The sequence below is a fragment of the Dunckerocampus dactyliophorus genome, chromosome 2 (assembly GCF_027744805.1).
Source record: "Dunckerocampus dactyliophorus isolate RoL2022-P2 chromosome 2, RoL_Ddac_1.1, whole genome shotgun sequence".
Lineage (NCBI taxonomy): Eukaryota > Metazoa > Chordata > Actinopteri > Syngnathiformes > Syngnathidae > Dunckerocampus > Dunckerocampus dactyliophorus.
The window spans coordinates 39,917,415-39,935,318 of NC_072820.1; the positions used below are offsets into that span (position 1 = coordinate 39,917,415).

Here is a 17,904-nt window from a genome sequence, read left to right on the forward strand (position 1 = left end):
CATTGTGTCTGAGCAACGCATTCATTGGGGTGCTACAATGACATCAGCCTCCCTCTCGGCTCTGTGCTCACCGCTCCTCTGGCTCCCTCTGGTGGACAGAAGCGGCATTGCAGCATACTCTACAGTATCTATGTGTACTCGTTTTAGACGAGTATCTGTTACGGATAATGCATTTTTGCCAAGTACGAGCATGAGATGAGTACAGCTCGTCATTATCCGTACTCATGCTTAAGGAAAATCCTCATTAGGTAACTACTTCTTTTGTTTTTTTGTCTGCTTGCTTCTAATTTGGCTGCTGATATAAAGCCAGTTGGAAAACTTTGCTCATAGTACTGAATGTGGTGCTTTTGAGAAAAGTACAGTTGCTGTAAGGCTGACAGATTATTTCCCTGTTTGCCATCACTGGATGTTTGCATGAATCGCCAAATTCATAAAAAAATAATAAAAAGATAATTAAAATCATTAAAAAATAATAAAAAAATAAAGTCTTACAAATCACATACACACATAGGCAGTACACATATAGCTGAATAATAAACAATTAATATAGCAACTTCTGATCAATCCATGTCAATTTCAGACATAATATAATGTACAGATTTAAGCCACGCCCATTTCCGGGGGAACCACGCTCACTTCTGGTTTATGCCCTGCCCACTCTGAGTAAAGATACGGATACAGATCATGTACTCACTCAACAGATATTGGGGTACTCGCTCAACCCTCTTGCTTATCCTCCAATGAACTGCTCTTCTGGCAAATACATTATGGGTAGATGTTAAAATTGTATTCGTACATGTAATGTACAGTATATTTCCTAGGTGCCTTTTGAGTGTTAGGTTGCTGTGTGATGAGTTTAATGTTGTTTGTAAGATGAAACCATGAGTCAGACTGTCAGTAATGACCTCCTGAAATTTCCAATGGGTTGACAAGCTTGTCGTGAATTTTTTCGTAGCTCATGATTGGCTCCTGTCAAATAAAGAGCTGCCTGGTCCTCACGGGCTAGTGCGTGCTACAATGTGTCATTTTATGATATCGACACGTGCGGTTTATGTAGTGGTGCAGTTTATATATGAACAAACCTGATTTTACCTCTAAATTTAGTGGGTGTGTCTTATACACTGGCTTATATGCCAGAAAAAAAGACTTTGGTTCTACAATTTGGAATAAAGCGGTGAAATTCAACCATACACACGGCCATACAACCCAATACTATTGTTACAATATAACATTGGTGAGTAAAAGCTTGGCCAAAATGATAGGAGGAAAACGCAGTGGCAGAAAAAGCCAGCCAGGCTCAATCAATAAGTAATGCTAAGTCAACAGTCACACCTTCAACAACCCAGAAACCCCCCCCCCCCCCCCCCCCCCGCCCCAGATGTCCTTTTTTCACGCCGCCCCTCCCTCCCAATATAAAATTTTTAGCAACCTGTTATTCAATATTTCAGAAGGTTCTCTCAAATTCAGTGATGTTCAGTGGTAAACAGATCATAGACATGGTTCTTTGTTGTAATGTGGGCCAAACGTGCAGGACAGGTGTTGCTCAGGATCACCTTGATCTTCTCGGCTGCCTGAGAGATTACCCGTTCACATTTAAGCTCCATAATATCACCAGGTTTTTGTGTGGGCCTCATACAATGTCCTCACAGGAGATAAAATAACATGAGTTGGCTATTAAAATAAAAAACAGTGCTTCACCCAGGAGGCAGTATACTGCTTTAAAATACGGTATTAAAAGATACACAGGCACTGTTTTCATTACTTGTGTTGTTTTTTGTCCAATTCCATCCTTGTCTTCCTACTTTTCACTCTTTTAGGTCATGTGACCCCTATCTTGCTTTCTGTTGGGCTCATTTCAGTGTGATCAATGTGTGATCATGTGTGTACCTCTTTGCAGGTGCTGCTTCATTTCAGCTGCTTGTAGGCTTTTGTGTGAGTGCACGTATGTCAAAAAGGGCCCACACACACGCGCACACGCACACACGCACACACACGCACACAAAGACACACACACACACAACCCTCCATCCTCTCGATGTCTCTTTCCGTCTTTGCTCTGTAATAAGAGCAGCTGTGGCCGCTCTGATTCAATTGCAGTGTAGGACTTACGGCTATTATCCCGTGTAGACCGAAGCAGGAGGGAGACTGGCTGCTGTGGCACAGCTGCTCCTGCAATAACACGACTTGACTCATAAATTTAGGAATCATACAGACAAAACTGTTTTAAATATATACTAAAATACTGGGAAAATGTTGTTTTTCCATATTCTGTATATACAGTAATACTGTATCACACAAAAGTGAGTACACCCTTCACATTTCAGCAACCATTTTATAACAGTACTATAGAAACGATACTTGCTTTGCAGTACAGTCGTCCCTCACCACTTCACGGTTCGAATTTCATGGCTTCACTATCACGTTTTTTCAAAAATATATTAATCTCATGCTGTTTCGTGGTTGAATAAGCCCTATTATATATTAGTCAGAACATATACATATCTAAGTTAATGTTACATACTTTCGAGCATAAAAATGGCTCAAAGAACAAAAATACAAATACAAGGCATTCAAAAGATGCAAAGATGTTGACGTAGTATTCTACACTGGCCACTGGGTGTCAGTAATGTTACTGTAATGTTCGGTGACACAAGCACCAGACTTCCCGAATAAAAATACCGGCGACTGTTGCGGCGTAACCCTCAAGCTCAATTATGAACCCCCGATGTCACGTCCCGTCCGCCACTCTGCTCCCTTAGGGAATACACAGCAACACACGAGCACGAGTCTTATTTACATCTTAAACGCCTTATTTACTGTAATTATGTCTACAATATTGGGTAATGCAAGTGTAAATGTCACTATAGGGGTGTTAGTTCATGTCTAGAGGACTCTAATGCTAAAATCCACATTTTGAAGGTGGTAAACAGGTTTTCTATGCTCTCGTTTATAAATAAGGTACCCTAATTCACAGAAATTCACTTATCATGGTCGGGTCTGTAACCAATTAACCGCAATAAACGAGGGATTACTGTAGTTAGTGAACAGCTTATATACAGTATAGATTTAATATGTTCTGAAATTGACTCAATACAGCCATTATTGTCTGTCATCACGAGTGAGTTCCTACCTATAAGTGAGTGACAGTCCACAGCGAGCATGGTGGTGGTAGCGTCATGGGATGGGGTTGCATGAGTGCTGCTGACACTGTGGTTCATAGAGGGACACATGAATTCTGAATTGCTGAGGAAGGTGAAGGTGATGGAGTGGCCGTGTAGGTCTCCATTTACACAGGGGCTGTGTGTTGACTTATTTTCAGGGGACAGTAAAGCTATACTGCTAAACAGGCTGTATACTGACTACTCTAAAGTAGTGGTCCACAACCTTTTTGGACCCACGGCCCGGCTCGTGTTCCCACAAATCTCCGCGGACCGGGGGTTGGTGGGGTAGTGGTGGGGGTTGTATAGCGATGTAATTTATCTCATTTAGTATGTATTGTGTAAAACAAAGACAGGAACAACATCAAATTAAAAGCACAACGTGAATACAGACCCACCATCCACCACTATAAGCTTGGAGTTTGTTTTTCAGAGAGAAGATTATAGCGCCACTGCTTGATGTGTGTGGGAACAGGCAGTGTGCTAGCATGAATTAACTTGAAGCTGTGCACAGAACAAATATACACATTAGCACTCAATAACGTCATCAAACTTTACCTTTATGCATTCCCACAGAGTACCAGCATTTGGGAGCAAATATAAAGTGAAAGAAAAACGATCAAAATAGAGTGTAGTTGACAATCTGTGCAGAGTGGGAGAAGGCTAGCGCACGTACGATGGTGCGTTCAAGGACTGTCAAACAAAGTGGGACACTCGCAACAAACAACATAAACGTGCAAAAATGTCTAACTACAGTATATTATTTTTGGAATAAAATAATGGTCCATATTTCCAAAATTGATATTTATTTACTTAAAATTGTATATAGTTACTTACAAAAGTATTTTTGTGTGTGTGTGTACTTTTTTTATGATTGCACCTGAAAGGTTTCCTCGGCCCAGTTCGGCCCCGCCCACCAACCGGTACTGGGCCTGGTGGTTGGGGACCCCTGCTCTCAAGCATAGCCAAGTGTCATATCTATAGTAGATATCTCTTGAGAAAATTGCATTCAGTCTACATCAATGTAAAATCCAATGTTCTTGGCAGATGTCTTCAAAAGTAATGCTGGATGAGGCATGTGTTAGACAACATGGTAGCAATCTTCAGTTCCATTACCAAATCCTTTTAGTCAATACGTGCAAGACTGCAAGACAGAATAAATCTTATTTTACAATTTATTCCAGTGATATTTTCAACTTTGTTTTCCATTTATTCCATAATATTTTAGGCTTGTTGTGTCAAATATAGACCGCCACAGCACCAGAGGACAGGATGTTGTCGTTCCCATTCAGAACTGTGTTTTCTACATGTTTTTTTTTGCTGTTGTGCCACTGGAATGCTCTGGAGCGAGAAATTACCGACCTATACTGCAGCATCTGGGAATTCCCCACATTTGACTTTGAATTGAAAGGCAATGTCATTCCTCAAACTAAAAAGAGGCAGGCACCAAACATTTAAGGAAAGTGGTTGAAATGGAGTGGAAGATTTACAGTAAAACCAGAGTGGAATTCAAGTAAGACCAAAGTGGATTCTTAAAATAGAGAGAGAAAGAGAGAGAGGAAGAATTAGTAGCGGGTAGTGATTAAGAGGATGGAGGTGGGGACTTCTACAGCTTAATTAGTAGGGGGAATGGGGGGGGGCACTTACCAAATGACCCATCCCCCCTCTTATTCCCACATTAAACCATCCAGATCTTGGTGAAGAGTTTGTGGAAAATCTGGCATGTTAAATGTGGTTAGGTCCATGTTGTTCTAGTGGCCGACCTTCCCCAAAAAACCTCCATCCATGAAAGCGGATGCACCAGTATGAATAATGCAGTAGGGAGGGGTGGAGGCCACTGGGCGTGTGCACGGAAAGATAAAAACACACACACACACACACAGGGTAGTTCCTCCTCCTCCACCCTTTCTCGTTCCATTCCCCTCCCCTGTTCTCCCAACCCCCTAGCTGACGGCCGCACTGCAGAAGGTCAGCGAGAGGAGAAGAGGAGAGGAAGAGGAGGCTGAGACAGAGGCAGCCAGGGGCGGGGTGCTTGGATGTACACGAACATGCCGAGAGAAAAGCCTGCTGACAAGCCATGACAACCATGCTGAGTCCCAAGATCAGGCAGGCCAGAAGAGGTAGGGTCACACATTTTTATGCATTTACTGGCATTACCTCATCTAGCAACACAGCGAGTGACATGCATGTTCACACATTTATATTGGTGCATATCGTTTATCCCCTCACTATGACACTGCAGTGTTTCTCAATGCACAAATTAAATTTTGTACAACAGCTGGACGACGCTGCCGGTGTGAATTCTGTTCGAACCAATTGCATCTCTAGTTTCATCCCAGCTATCAGCCTACCGTCAGCTGCTGTGTGTGTGTGTGTGTGTGTGTGTGTGTGCAGCCGGTAGCATGTGTGCACTCATAAATGGATGCATTAATATACCCATGTGTGCTTATGTGTCATTCCTTCTTTACTGCCAATTATTCATCTGGATGTGATTAAGATGTAATGAATAGCTCCTGGGAATGGGAGTGGGATGCGGAATATCCTCTCCTAGAGCAGCATGAAATTGGTCTTGAGGAGGATTCAATGTGTATTTGCATATATTAACAGACAATAGGGATTGGTCATGTGTGTTTTGTGAATTGCTAGTTAACTGGTCACATCAGACTCTAGCCACATCACAGTCACATTAGTGGCATGTTTTACTTGTGTAGTATTTAGGTGTAACGTCGCAATCTGCACAAGAGTGCAACATTTTTCAGGTTAAAATAGCACGCATCATTTGCCATATGCTGTTGAATGGTTTAAAAAAAAGTGACTGACAGAGCCATGGTGTCCATGTTTCTGTCAAATCTGGGCCCCGCTGCACTGACACCGTCACATTTGTTGCTTGCCGCCTGTGAATAAATGAGTATGTGACAGATGTAGCAGTTTGGTACATTCTCAAAAGTTCTAAGCAGGTCATGCAAGGGACATAAAAGAGTTGACGTGCGACAGTGCTTTCAGGAATACTGATGTTACTCACAAACTTTTGCTTGCGTTTTAGAACATTGACCAGACCAATCAGTGGTTGGGCGTGGTTTGGATATGAAGTGGAAGTGAAACTCAAAGGCTGTAAACGGCACACTGGCAGCAGTTTTATCAGAACACCACAAAAAATAATACATTTAATGAATAATTTTTGATTATCCTTAATGTATTGTTGAGTGAGAAATTATTTTAATATGCTATTTAGAGAAGGTTTGCATGAAAATAATTAATAAAAAATGGAGTACCCTGTTTTTATTTAGTTATTATTATTTTTCTTGATGGTCCAGTCTAAGCAGTCCTAAGTTAAGAGGACTGTATGCAACTTGCTCCAAATTACATTTTGCCAAAAAATATAAGAACACCACCTCAAGATAGCATATTTCACCAATTAAAGTGCATAACAATTGTCACATTTTTGTTCGGCATGAATAAAATGATTGGCGTTCACTCACTGGTGTACACGTACCTGTACAGTTCCATAGCATGTGCGCATACTCAAAAGCAGTCTCAGAGAAGCGGCCGACAATATGGAGTTGTGTGGTTGTGATAGGCTGTACATTCAATGATAGCTAACGTTAGTAGCTAAACTTAGCCACACTGCTATTATCAGATGACAACAAACATAAGTAATGTGTGTGCGTGTGTTACGTCTTATGTACTCATAGCAGGAAGAGGCGGGATATCATGCTATTCATACATTCGAATGTTGGTGCCCTCTGGGCAGCTGGATGAATCTGCTGCATACAGTCCCTTTAACAGGGTTACACAAAAGCTAGTCATGTAGTGCCCCCCATGGGTTGTGCTCAAAATGCTTTGGAAGACATTCTTGCAAACATGTAATGCAGATAGCCTCAAAGTTTTGTAATCATTAGAATAATGGTCAATGACTGAATTAGTTTGTAACTCCCACCCGTGCCCCTGCAAAGACGTTTTGCTTGATGTTCTTCGACCAATTTACCTCAAATTTTCCAGACATTTGCTTGTCAGGCTGTAAAGCTCTGGACCAAATTTCATGGTAATATGACGAAACACCATAAAGTTAAAGTGGGTGTTTTGTAGAGCGCATTGTGCTGTGTGAGAAATTTCAAGCCAAAACTTGGGACTTCATAACAGCACAATCCCTGTGGTGGATTTGTCAGAAAAATAATAGCACAGGAAACACAGTAAGGGTGCATATTTTGCCAATTTTTCACCCTTTTGTGTGCTGCGGTTCTGAAGAAGAAGAGGTAGCTTGCACAAACTAATACAGTCTATGTCAGGGGTCTCAAACTCAATTTCACTGGGGGCCACTGGCGGTAGAGTCTGGGTGTTGGGAGTGGGGCTGGGAATCTCAGGGTATCTCACGATACGATATGATTTGCGATACATGGCTCACGATAACGATAATATCTTGATCCGGTGATACAGTGACACAAAAATTCAATAATTTCATAATTTGAAGTTTGCTGCATTCAGCTGGGATAGGCTCCAGCTTACCTCTGACACTAATGAGGACAAGCGGTATAGAAAATGGATGGAATTTTTCACAGCATATTCTAAACAGAATGCAAGCAGCAATGTTGCAAAAAGAATGAGACCGGTTTGTAGTGCAACATAAGTGTGAACAGAATTTTAGTTTAGGTGTCTGTCAAACAGTGACACTGTTTCAAACTCATTCAGAAAACGCCACATCTCAAGTAGATCAGCTCTATAAAGTAGAAGCATATCAAAAGTAATTATTTAATGTAGTATGGCAGTAGTGACGTATTCACCAGAAAGAGACCGAATGACCCGGGTAACTTAAGCAGCACAACAATTTTGACAATAAGTAACGTAAACTAAACACACGTCCCTTGATGTATGCTAGTTATCCGCGTTTATTTGTTTTGTCTTCGTCTTTCGTTTCTTCTTATTCTGTGGTTTCCGCCCAATGTTCTTCTGCTCCTCCTAGATGACATGTAAAATGGTGACTCGGCTCACAGAGAATGGACGGCGCTAGTAGTTTATAGCGGCTATGTTTTAATAATAATAATAATAATAATAATAAAACAATACAAGGCGAGATCATATTGATAATCTATACAGTAGTTGGGTTTAATATTGCAATAGTTGGAGATAAAGATGTTTTGTCACACCCCTAATGCCGGCTCCCACCAGCATGCATTGTGGTACTTGCTTTGTAAAAAGTTGCTGAAGTTATGTGTTTACAGTTAGTTAGTTGTTATTTCCCATAGTAGTAGTTTCCCTATGTGTGTTTACTTACGTGTTACATGTTGTGCTGTCATTTAGTGTTAGGTTAGGTAGCAATTGTGGGTAGTGTTGTGTCTCCATGTGTTAACGCCCCTGTTAGTTCAGTGTTGGTGTTAACTTGCCCCTGTAAGAACACTGAGCTTGCCCCAATGGCGCCTGCTGGAAGTACACTACTCTTTGATGTCAATTCGCGGGCCGCAAAATACGATTCGGCGGCCCACTTGCCGCGAGTTTCAAACCCCTGGTCTTTGGCTATTTGACCTTTCTGTACATAAGTGATTTCCACTCAACTTTGTGGTGCGCTGGCAGATGTACAGAAACGAAATGTTTTGTGAATACCCCTGTTAGTGATGAACAGTTATTTTTATCATCATTTCTTGGTGATTAATTAATCATATCCAGTCCAGAAACCCAGTCATATAGATGATGTAGTTATCCATTAATGAAATTTGGTACTGATCCAAAATTAGAATTGTTCCGCCCTGCCTGACTGAGCAGTTACTTACTCTTGTTACACAAAATATGATTGATCTTCACTGTTGTAGTTTCCATTTCTAACTAATATTGTCTTACCTTTTTGAAAGCAAACTATATATTGTTATTTCACCCGTTAGTTTATATATATAGTATCAATGTTCTCTGAAGTGTCACATGCCTGGGAGAAATGCAAATGCATCCTGGGTGCTTTTTTGCATTGGCAACAGAGACGCCGTAGCTGCTTTAATTGACTGCATATCAGCTGCTTCCCTCTCCTGCAGCATCTTTTTGATGCGCGTTACCATGGTTTTATGATCAAAGTCGTGCAACGTGGTAAATCACTGACAGTCTGCCTTTCTGCATGAATAACACATGCACAGAATGGCACATTACTACACTATATCACACTAACAAATGTGGAGATAACATGCCCAGAAATACACACACTGCCGCATCCTCCACATACAGAATAGGCTTTATATAATTGGCCACACCCCCACTACTTGTCGGTGTGTAGATTTAAACACACACACACACTGGTTAAGTCGTTTATCAGCAGTGAGAGGCAAACTGCAAATTCCGCGCTGATGCACCTGTAACTCTGTCCAACATAAATCCCCTTCCAACAACTAAATTAATGGAATTAAATTCCGCCAGCATGCCTGTGTATCCTTCCGTATGTGTGAGTGAGGGAGAGTGACAGAAATTAAATGCATGTATATCTTGATGGTACGTGTCAGACATAGTAAATGCAGTATGGTGATCCAAACTGCATTCATGAGTGATTATAAGAGGATCATGGACTATGTGGAGAGAGCATTTTCTGCCATTGATGTGTTTGTGACACATTCTGTGTTATGTAGTATGTACAGTATGGTTTCTTCAGATTTTAATCGCTGCACGTAAGGGACAACTAATAATAATAATAATAATAATAATAATAATAATAATAATAATAATAATAATATAATGGCCCCTTTTTGGTTACAGCTCTTGAGCTGGACCTTCTTAAATCCTAATCCTACTTAAATTCCTAATGTGGTTGCTGAGTGTATGTAGTGACATTTTATGTGGAGGGTGATACTTCCCCTCCCTTGAAGCATTTCAGTATCAGGTGTTAAGAGTGTAGCTTATAAGGGATGTACACTCACGTTATAAGTTGTATACTGTATGTGCTTATATAGGTCTGATGATTGTGTATCAGTACTGTACCATAGGAGAAAACACTACAATATTTCACATTATTGGTATCTTTTTGCACCCCTAAATGTTATAAAGTCTAGTTATGCTGCGACTGGAGAGTCCTTTGGCTCGGTAAAATAGTAAATAGTATGGCAGTTAAAGCAGCATTGCACAAAAATATAAAACAAACTTTTTAGAAGTTTGGTGTATGAGCCAATGAAAAATCAGTTCAATTTTGGTGAGGTTCTGGACAAAGATGCAGATATAGAGATGTATTTTTATTATTTCACGTCACAATGGCGTCAAAAGGGCCATCCAACCCCCAGAATCAGAGTAGTACAGCCCAATTATTCGTCATCCTGCATGGACCAAGAAGTAGCCTGCCAACTACAAAACAGATAGACAAACAAAACATTAATAAATTACAGATTGTTTTCTGATACCCAAATTGATGTTTTTACATATCCATCCAAAATAATAATAATAATAATAATAATAATCCATCCAGTTTGGAAAATGCCTGTTATTTGGAAACTGACTGAATGAAAATCGCATCTGTTATGGGCCTATCAGATCAATTCGTAGATGTGTGTCCCCTGTTATGCCGTTGGCTTGCTGGTGAGACCATGTGAAACTACCATATGTGTGAAGTATACTGTACATCGTGTGCATGCAGTATACAGGATCACACTCACAGCAGTGGTACCCTCAAAGCTACTGTTTTTGTACCCTTGACAATTCGAGGAAAACTGCCACCTCACACGGAGACTCGGCCCTATTCAACAATTTTCCCTTGGGGCGAGTCTTTCCAAGTGTTTGTCAAGCGTAGTTGTATACCTGCTCCATCTGTAAGCTTCTGTTGTGAATTGCTGCTATGGAAATGAAACTGACTTGGCTTGGCACTTGACTTTCATAGTTTGAGAGCATACCTTAGACGAGGTCAAATATATAACCTGGTTCAGCTGTGATTGATAATGGCTGCTGGTGATACGCAGTACTGGGTTTGTCTAACTCAATTAACAGTTAGTTGGACCAGCTATACAAGTGAAAGACCATTTACCTGTACCATTCTATATACACAAACAATCATGAATACTGCTAATCATGAATGTATACAGCGCAGTGCAAAAGTTAATGCAGTACATCTGTTATTTAAAAAAGTGCACTCAACACAACAGATCCTTGAGTAATGTGGCGAATGGATTTCAGGACATCTCACACACCTCGGCTTCACTTCACTTTGTAGCAACAGGTGACATGTGGATGCAATGGTGTTACTATTTTTTGTACACAGCTGGAGCACACTTAAGCAGCATCATGACTCAAAGATAAATATATTGAAACTCACGTCTTGTCGTTGTTTCAATGCTCGTCTGTTCTTAATTGACGTTACTAGACCTCAAAGAAATCAAAGGAAAAGGAGAATAACTCCGACGGTGTTTAAACCTCTCTAAACAAGCAAGCAAGGTTCGGGATTTGTATCCAAATACGCCGTCCAATGTCAGGTTAATACGGGTAGAAGTCCGTACTTTCACCGGCGTCACGGAACTGACTGAAACACATCTGGCTCGCACTGTAGTGCTGAAGTTCTAGACCGCTGAAGATCGACAAAGTTGCCGGCACATCCGGGTACAGCCAGAAGTTGCTCTCTAATTGGCTACTGGCTTGGCAATATACAACTCTCTGATTCGCCGAAACGAAACACAGTTTATTATCACAAAACCTTGTTTTTTTTTGCAAGTTCCCGATGTCCCAATGTTGCTTGAAAATCAATTTGCAGCCGAACACCCGCCATGTGAATGAAAATATATTTTTTAAAATTATTTTGCATTTTATATAAAAGTGGGTTACCTTGAAACATCTCCAGATATCCGACTGTTCTGGTCTAATAGTAACCATTGGGTGTACCCTGGGTTACAAACAGTTTGGATATGGATACATTTTTGTAAATTGTACCGTAAGATACAGAATGCTTCCCTTTGTAAAATATGATTTAGGACAAATTAGTGAAACATAATTGTGCTGTCTGTTCCTAGCCAATTGCAGTGACTATACATAAAGCATTAAGCTGGCACAGGCCTTTTACTGGTGATGAATGGTCAAGTGACCACAGTCAAGCTCCACTTGAGCCAAGGAAGGTCTGAATCATGCTGATCACTGTGTTCAAATTGGAGCTTTGGCACATTTAGTCCAAAAATCAGTGACTCAAGTGTGAATCACAGACCAGTGTACGTTCCACTCACATACAGCTGACGTATTAACCAGTGGAACGCTTTTATATGACTGCTGGCAAGGTGAGGAAGTATGGAAATATATTGGGCATGTGATCTAGACGATTTTGAAAAAGGGTCCTGATGGGGCAAATTTACCAATTTAAATGAATGGCTTTAGAGGAAACACACGAACTGCTCTAAAATACGTCCCATTATGTTTAGACTGCTAATAACTTGATAATGGAATGATATTAAATGGGGTGAATATTTAATGTAATTTGTAATCAGATTTGTCTGACTGCAGGATCATGGCAGCAGCCTGAAGATTATTGCTAACTTTCTTGAGTTTTCTACTACATCTTTTCTTCTTCTAGATGATATTTCAGTGATTGTCTGACACCCCGAAGGCTATCTATATACATGACCACACTCATGACAGCCTCTGTGTGTGTTTTAATGAGGTGCTGATTTCCGTCTCAAAGGCTATTAGCATCATGACAGACAGTCTAGGTGGTGATCTAATATGACTTCAGCAACCATTTGGCCTGCGTTCAGTCTATTTCGATGCTTAATGCAACAGAAATGGGGAATTACACGTCAATCAATTAAGAATCACCTTTAGAAAGCCTTCTCAGAATTCAATTACATTCAGTTGCACATGAAAACATTTTATTAGGTTTAGAATTTGTACAAACAAAATATTGCAAAAAGAAGTGTGAAAAGTAGTAGTAGTAGAAGTAAAAGCATGAAAATAATACACTAGGTCCCCAACTTACGAACACAATTGGTTCCAAACGACCGTTCTTATGTTGAATCGTTCTTAAGTAGGGGAAAAGGTAATATTACCAATGATATAGGTACTACATGTACGTGTATACATATACAGTATATGTGTATGGATGTAAATATGAGTTTGGATGTAGTAGTAATATTAAACTAGGATAATTAATGAAAAAAACAATAATAAAAGTGATATAATAATACATAATGATAAATGTTATTTACCTTTGAAGAGGAGTGGTCGAGCATACGCCGTTGCTTGTGGTGGAGGAGGAGATATTGAAAAAAAGGACAAATGGTCGTCGTCGTTAAACTCTTCTAAAAGAGGTAGTGTTCTGTGGGTGGTGTAGAATTAAGCAGGCCTATTAACTCTTCAGAAAACTTTAATCACACGCTCTGTCCGGGTTGTATAATTTAGCTTTCCATTTAGCTTTATCTCCCCAGCGTCTAACTCTTCCTGTGTTGGTCCCATTAGCTCTAAGGCTGCCTCTGTTGGTCCCATTAGCAGTGTCACAGTGCCCTCTACTGGTCAAGCATGTACTGTAATACTAATTGAGCGACGACAAGGCAAAATAAAATAAAATATAGACCAGTCGGCTTGTGTTCGTATCCGCGAGTGTTCTCTAGTCGGATGTTCATAAGTTGGGGACCTAGTGTATTTGTAGACCAAATAAATAAATCAAATATACTCAGACATGCTGTATTTCAAATGGAGTGCAGATTGTGACAATTATGGTGTATTTATGGTGCGTGTGTGCGTGCGCGTTATGACAAAAATGTGTGTTCTTCCTCCAGTAATAACAATTTGTGATTTAGTCGGAAGCAGCACCCCCATAGTAAGAAGAACTAGAGCGTGTCAAAGGAAGAGAAATGGAGGGAGAAGTCATTGTGAAATATGACAAGAGAACCTGAGTTAAATCTATCACAGTATCACTGATATGCGTAAATGTAGGGGTTTGAGGAAACGTCAAGAATCACTGATGGCCTTTGAAAGAATAAACCTCAACCTCTGCGACTGGCACCACACCACTGCAGGTGACAATGGCGAGGCGGGGACGGGGCTCGTGACAGGCCCTGTGAGCCACATGTCACGTGATTCATTTTGATTTCTACATCCAATAGTAAGAAGCTCTCTGAAACCGAGATTTTTTGATACAGCGCTTACATTGGCTCTTAATAGAGCTATAGGTAATGCTGTGTGCGCTGAAAGCTTTATTAGCCATATTGCGACTGAATAGTGACACTTTAACTGCAACAGATGCGCATCAAAACCTTCCACCTTGGGAACAAGGTCAAGGCTGTATTATTTAACCAAGCATGAGGATAAAATTAAACCTCTATACATTTCTGGAAAGAGAAAAATGACAATGAATTTGAATAATTGATATACATTTCTCATATATCCACTGTATCTCTGCGTGTGTGCGTGTGCAGCAGCAGGCAGTACGCTGCACAGTTGATTTGCATAAATTATTCATGGTTATTAAATTGCATAGCCTTGTTTGCATGTCAAGCCCAAGTCCATCCGCTGCGTAAATCCATATGGTGCAGGTTGGTGGCACAGCTCATTGTAACTGATGCCTGCCTTTGTGAATAAAGTACACTCCCCATTAAAAGAGGCTCTTAACAGCTCGCGACAATGTGTGTTATCTCAGTCGGGACAAGCCTGGTGTCACATTGAGACGCGGCTGTACAACTGCCATTCCCTTTGCTTTGAAACTGGCCTGACTGAGCTCAGGTTTCACACATTTGTTGAGAATGATTCTGTCAGTCAGTCCCATGTGGTCCTATTATCTCAAGCCAAAGCCTCTGCCACCCTACTGACTTGTGGCAACACAATAAGTCTCTGCCAAGGACCTTCAAAATGGAAGGCGGGTGAAGGGGTGAGAGGGGGGTGCACGCCCCCGGGATAGGTGTGTGTGTATGCTGCTCCCCATCACTGTCTCTATATTATCTTATTTGTGCCTGCTGCCTCTATATCTCATCTTGAGGTGTTGCAGCCTGGGGCAGGAGGTTGTGTGTTCACAAGTGAAGCGTAGCATACACAATGAAAGATAACACTATAGAGTGAAAATGGAAAAAAAAGAAAAACATGGCATGTGTCCAAGAATGATAATTAAACAGCCCCTGCAGTCTAATCCCGATCAATTCTATTATTGACTAGTATGTATACAATATGCACATAAATTAAGACTAAAAGTGTGTTTGTGTCTGTGTTTAGCCAGGTCCAAAAGCATGGTGATGGGCGAGGTGACGCGGGGTTCATGCCAGCCGGCTTCGCCCAGCCTCCAGGAGGGGGCGCTGAAGGCCGGCTGGTTGAAGAAGCAGCGCAGCATCATGAAGAACTGGCAGCTGAGGTGGTTCGTGCTAAGATCAGATCAGCTCTATTTCTACAAAGATGAAGAAGAAACCAAACCACAGGTATTTGAAAAGACAAGTTATTACTCTCATTCTATAAAAGTGTTGGATTAAATTCTGTATATATACAGTATATTCTCTGTTTTAACCATTTGTATTGACATATAAAGTCGTTCCAATCCATGGCAAAGTGGATGCGCAATATAAAACGTCTGAAAGCATGAGTGTTTTAGGAAGCATAAACCTCCAGAATGTGCGAGAAGTGACACTCTCAAAAATTGTCACCTAAAACGGATGGCAACGTGCATCTTAAGTGCTGGTGACTGTAACATAATGGTGCTTCAACGTGTTAAACAAATAAAAGTTGCATTTAATCAAATATGGTAATATACGAGCTAGCAAAGTAGTTATGTGGTGACATTTGTTGTATTTGTCACACAAATGAACATTGAAAATATTCCAATTAAAAAGGTTGTGTGCTGGCTTGACAATTAAAAAAGAGAAGGTGTGGCGAAGGGACAAATTCTGGTATCGTTTCCGATACCAAGTGCTGTACATATTGATAATACTGATACAGTACTTTTGTGTGTTTCAAGCTGCTGATTTTTTTATTATTATTAATATTATTATCATCAGATAATACACAGGACAAAGATTTTAGGGAAACAAAAAATATTTTTTCAACAAACTTATTTATGAACAATTACTGTATATAAATACAACAATGTAACATAGTGTAACAATATCAGAATTATTATTTTTTAATTCCCTCTCAACAAACAATTGTTTGAGCAAAATAAGCCAATAGAATAGAATAGATGCTTGATTGATCCATCCATCCATCTTCTTCCGCTTATTTGAGGTCGGGTCGCGGGGGCAGCAGTCTAAGCAGGGAAGCCCAGACTTCCCTCTCCCCAGCTACTTCATCCAGCTCCTCCCGGCGGAGGAGGGATTCCCAGGCCAGCTGAGAGACATAGTCTCTCCAACATGTCCTGGGTCTTCCCCGAGGCCTCCTACCGGTTGGACGTGCCCTGAACACCTCCCCAGGGAGGCGTCCGGGAGGCATCCTGACCAGATGCCCAAGTCACCTCATCTGGCTGATCTCAATGTGGAGGAGCAGCCTCAGTCCTACTCCGAGCTTCTCCCAGATGACAGTGCTTCTCACCTTCTCTAAGGGAGAGCCCAGCCACCCTACAGAGAAAAGTCATTTCGGCCTCTTGTAACTGCGACCCCGAGGTACTTAAACTCCTCCACTCGGGGCAGGATCTCATCCCCGACCCGGAGATGGCACTCCACTCTTTTCCAATGGAAAACCATGGACTCTGACTAGGAGGTGCTGATTCGCATCCCAGCCCCTTCACACTCAGCTGCGAACCAGTCCATTGAGAGTTGAAGGTCACGGCTCGATGAAGCCAGCAGGCCCACATTATGTACAAAAAGCAGAGGCCCGATCCTGCAGCCACAAAAAACGGAACCCCTCAACCCTCGGGCTGCGCCTAGAAATTCTGTCCATAAAAGTGATTAACAGAATCGGTGACAAAGGGCAGCCCTGGCGGAGTCCAACCCTCACTGGAAACGGGTCAGACTTATTACCGGAAATGCGAACCCAACTCTGACACCGGTCACACAGGGAACGAACCTAATACAGGCAGTTCCCCATATTCCCGGAGTACTCCCCACAGAATTCCTTGAGGAACATGGTCGAACGCCTTCTCCAAGTCCACAAAACACATGTAGACTGGTTAGCAAACTCCCATGCACCCTCAAGCACCCTGCCAAGAGTGTAGAGCTGTTCCAGAGTTCCATGACCAGGACGAAAACCACACTGCTCCTCCTGACTCTGAGATTCAACTATCCGGCGGATCCTCCTGTCCAGAAACCGTCAGTAAACCTTACCAGGAAGGCTGAGAAGTGTGATCCCATGATAATTGGAACACACCCTACGGTGCCCCTTCTTAAAAAGGGGGACCACCACCCCGGTCTGCCAATCCAAAGGCACCAGCACCGATGTCCATGCGACGCTGCAGAGTCGTGTACACCAAGACAAGCCCACAGCATCCAGGGCCTTAAGGAACTCCGGGCAGATCTCATTCACCCCAGGGGCCCTGCCACCGAGGAGTTTTTTAACTACCTCGGCAACCTCAACCCCAGAGATAGGAGAGCTCACCGCGGAGTGCCCAGGCACTGCTTCCTCACTGGAAGACATGTCTGTGGGATTGAGGAGGTCTTCAAAGTATTCTTTCCACCGGACCACAACATCTCGAGTCGAGGTTAGCATCACATCATCCCCACCATACACGGTGTTGACCATGCACTGCTTCCCCCTCGTGGGATGGTGGATGGTGGTCCAAAGTCTCTTCGGAGCCGTCCAGAAGTCCTTCTCCATGGCTTCTCCGAACTCCCCCCATGCCCGAGTTTTTACCTCAGCGACCGCCAAAGCCGCAGACCGCTTGGCCTGCCGGTATCCATCAGCTGCCTCC

At 41.8% G+C, this 17,904-nt stretch overlaps 1 protein-coding gene across 1 annotated transcript in view; it reads left to right on the top strand.

Moving 5' to 3' along the window:
• Positions 1-1,445: 1,445 nt before the first annotated feature.
• Positions 1,446-17,904, top strand: part of si:dkey-191m6.4 (rho GTPase-activating protein 22) — a 42,420-nt gene continuing 25,961 nt past the window's right edge. The window contains exons 1-2 of the mRNA XM_054753258.1: positions 1,446-5,278; positions 15,288-15,487. Coding sequence (XP_054609233.1) covers positions 5,236-5,278; positions 15,288-15,487 — 243 coding nt within the window. The 5' untranslated portion in view covers positions 1,446-5,235. The remainder of the gene's footprint in view (positions 5,279-15,287; positions 15,488-17,904) is intronic.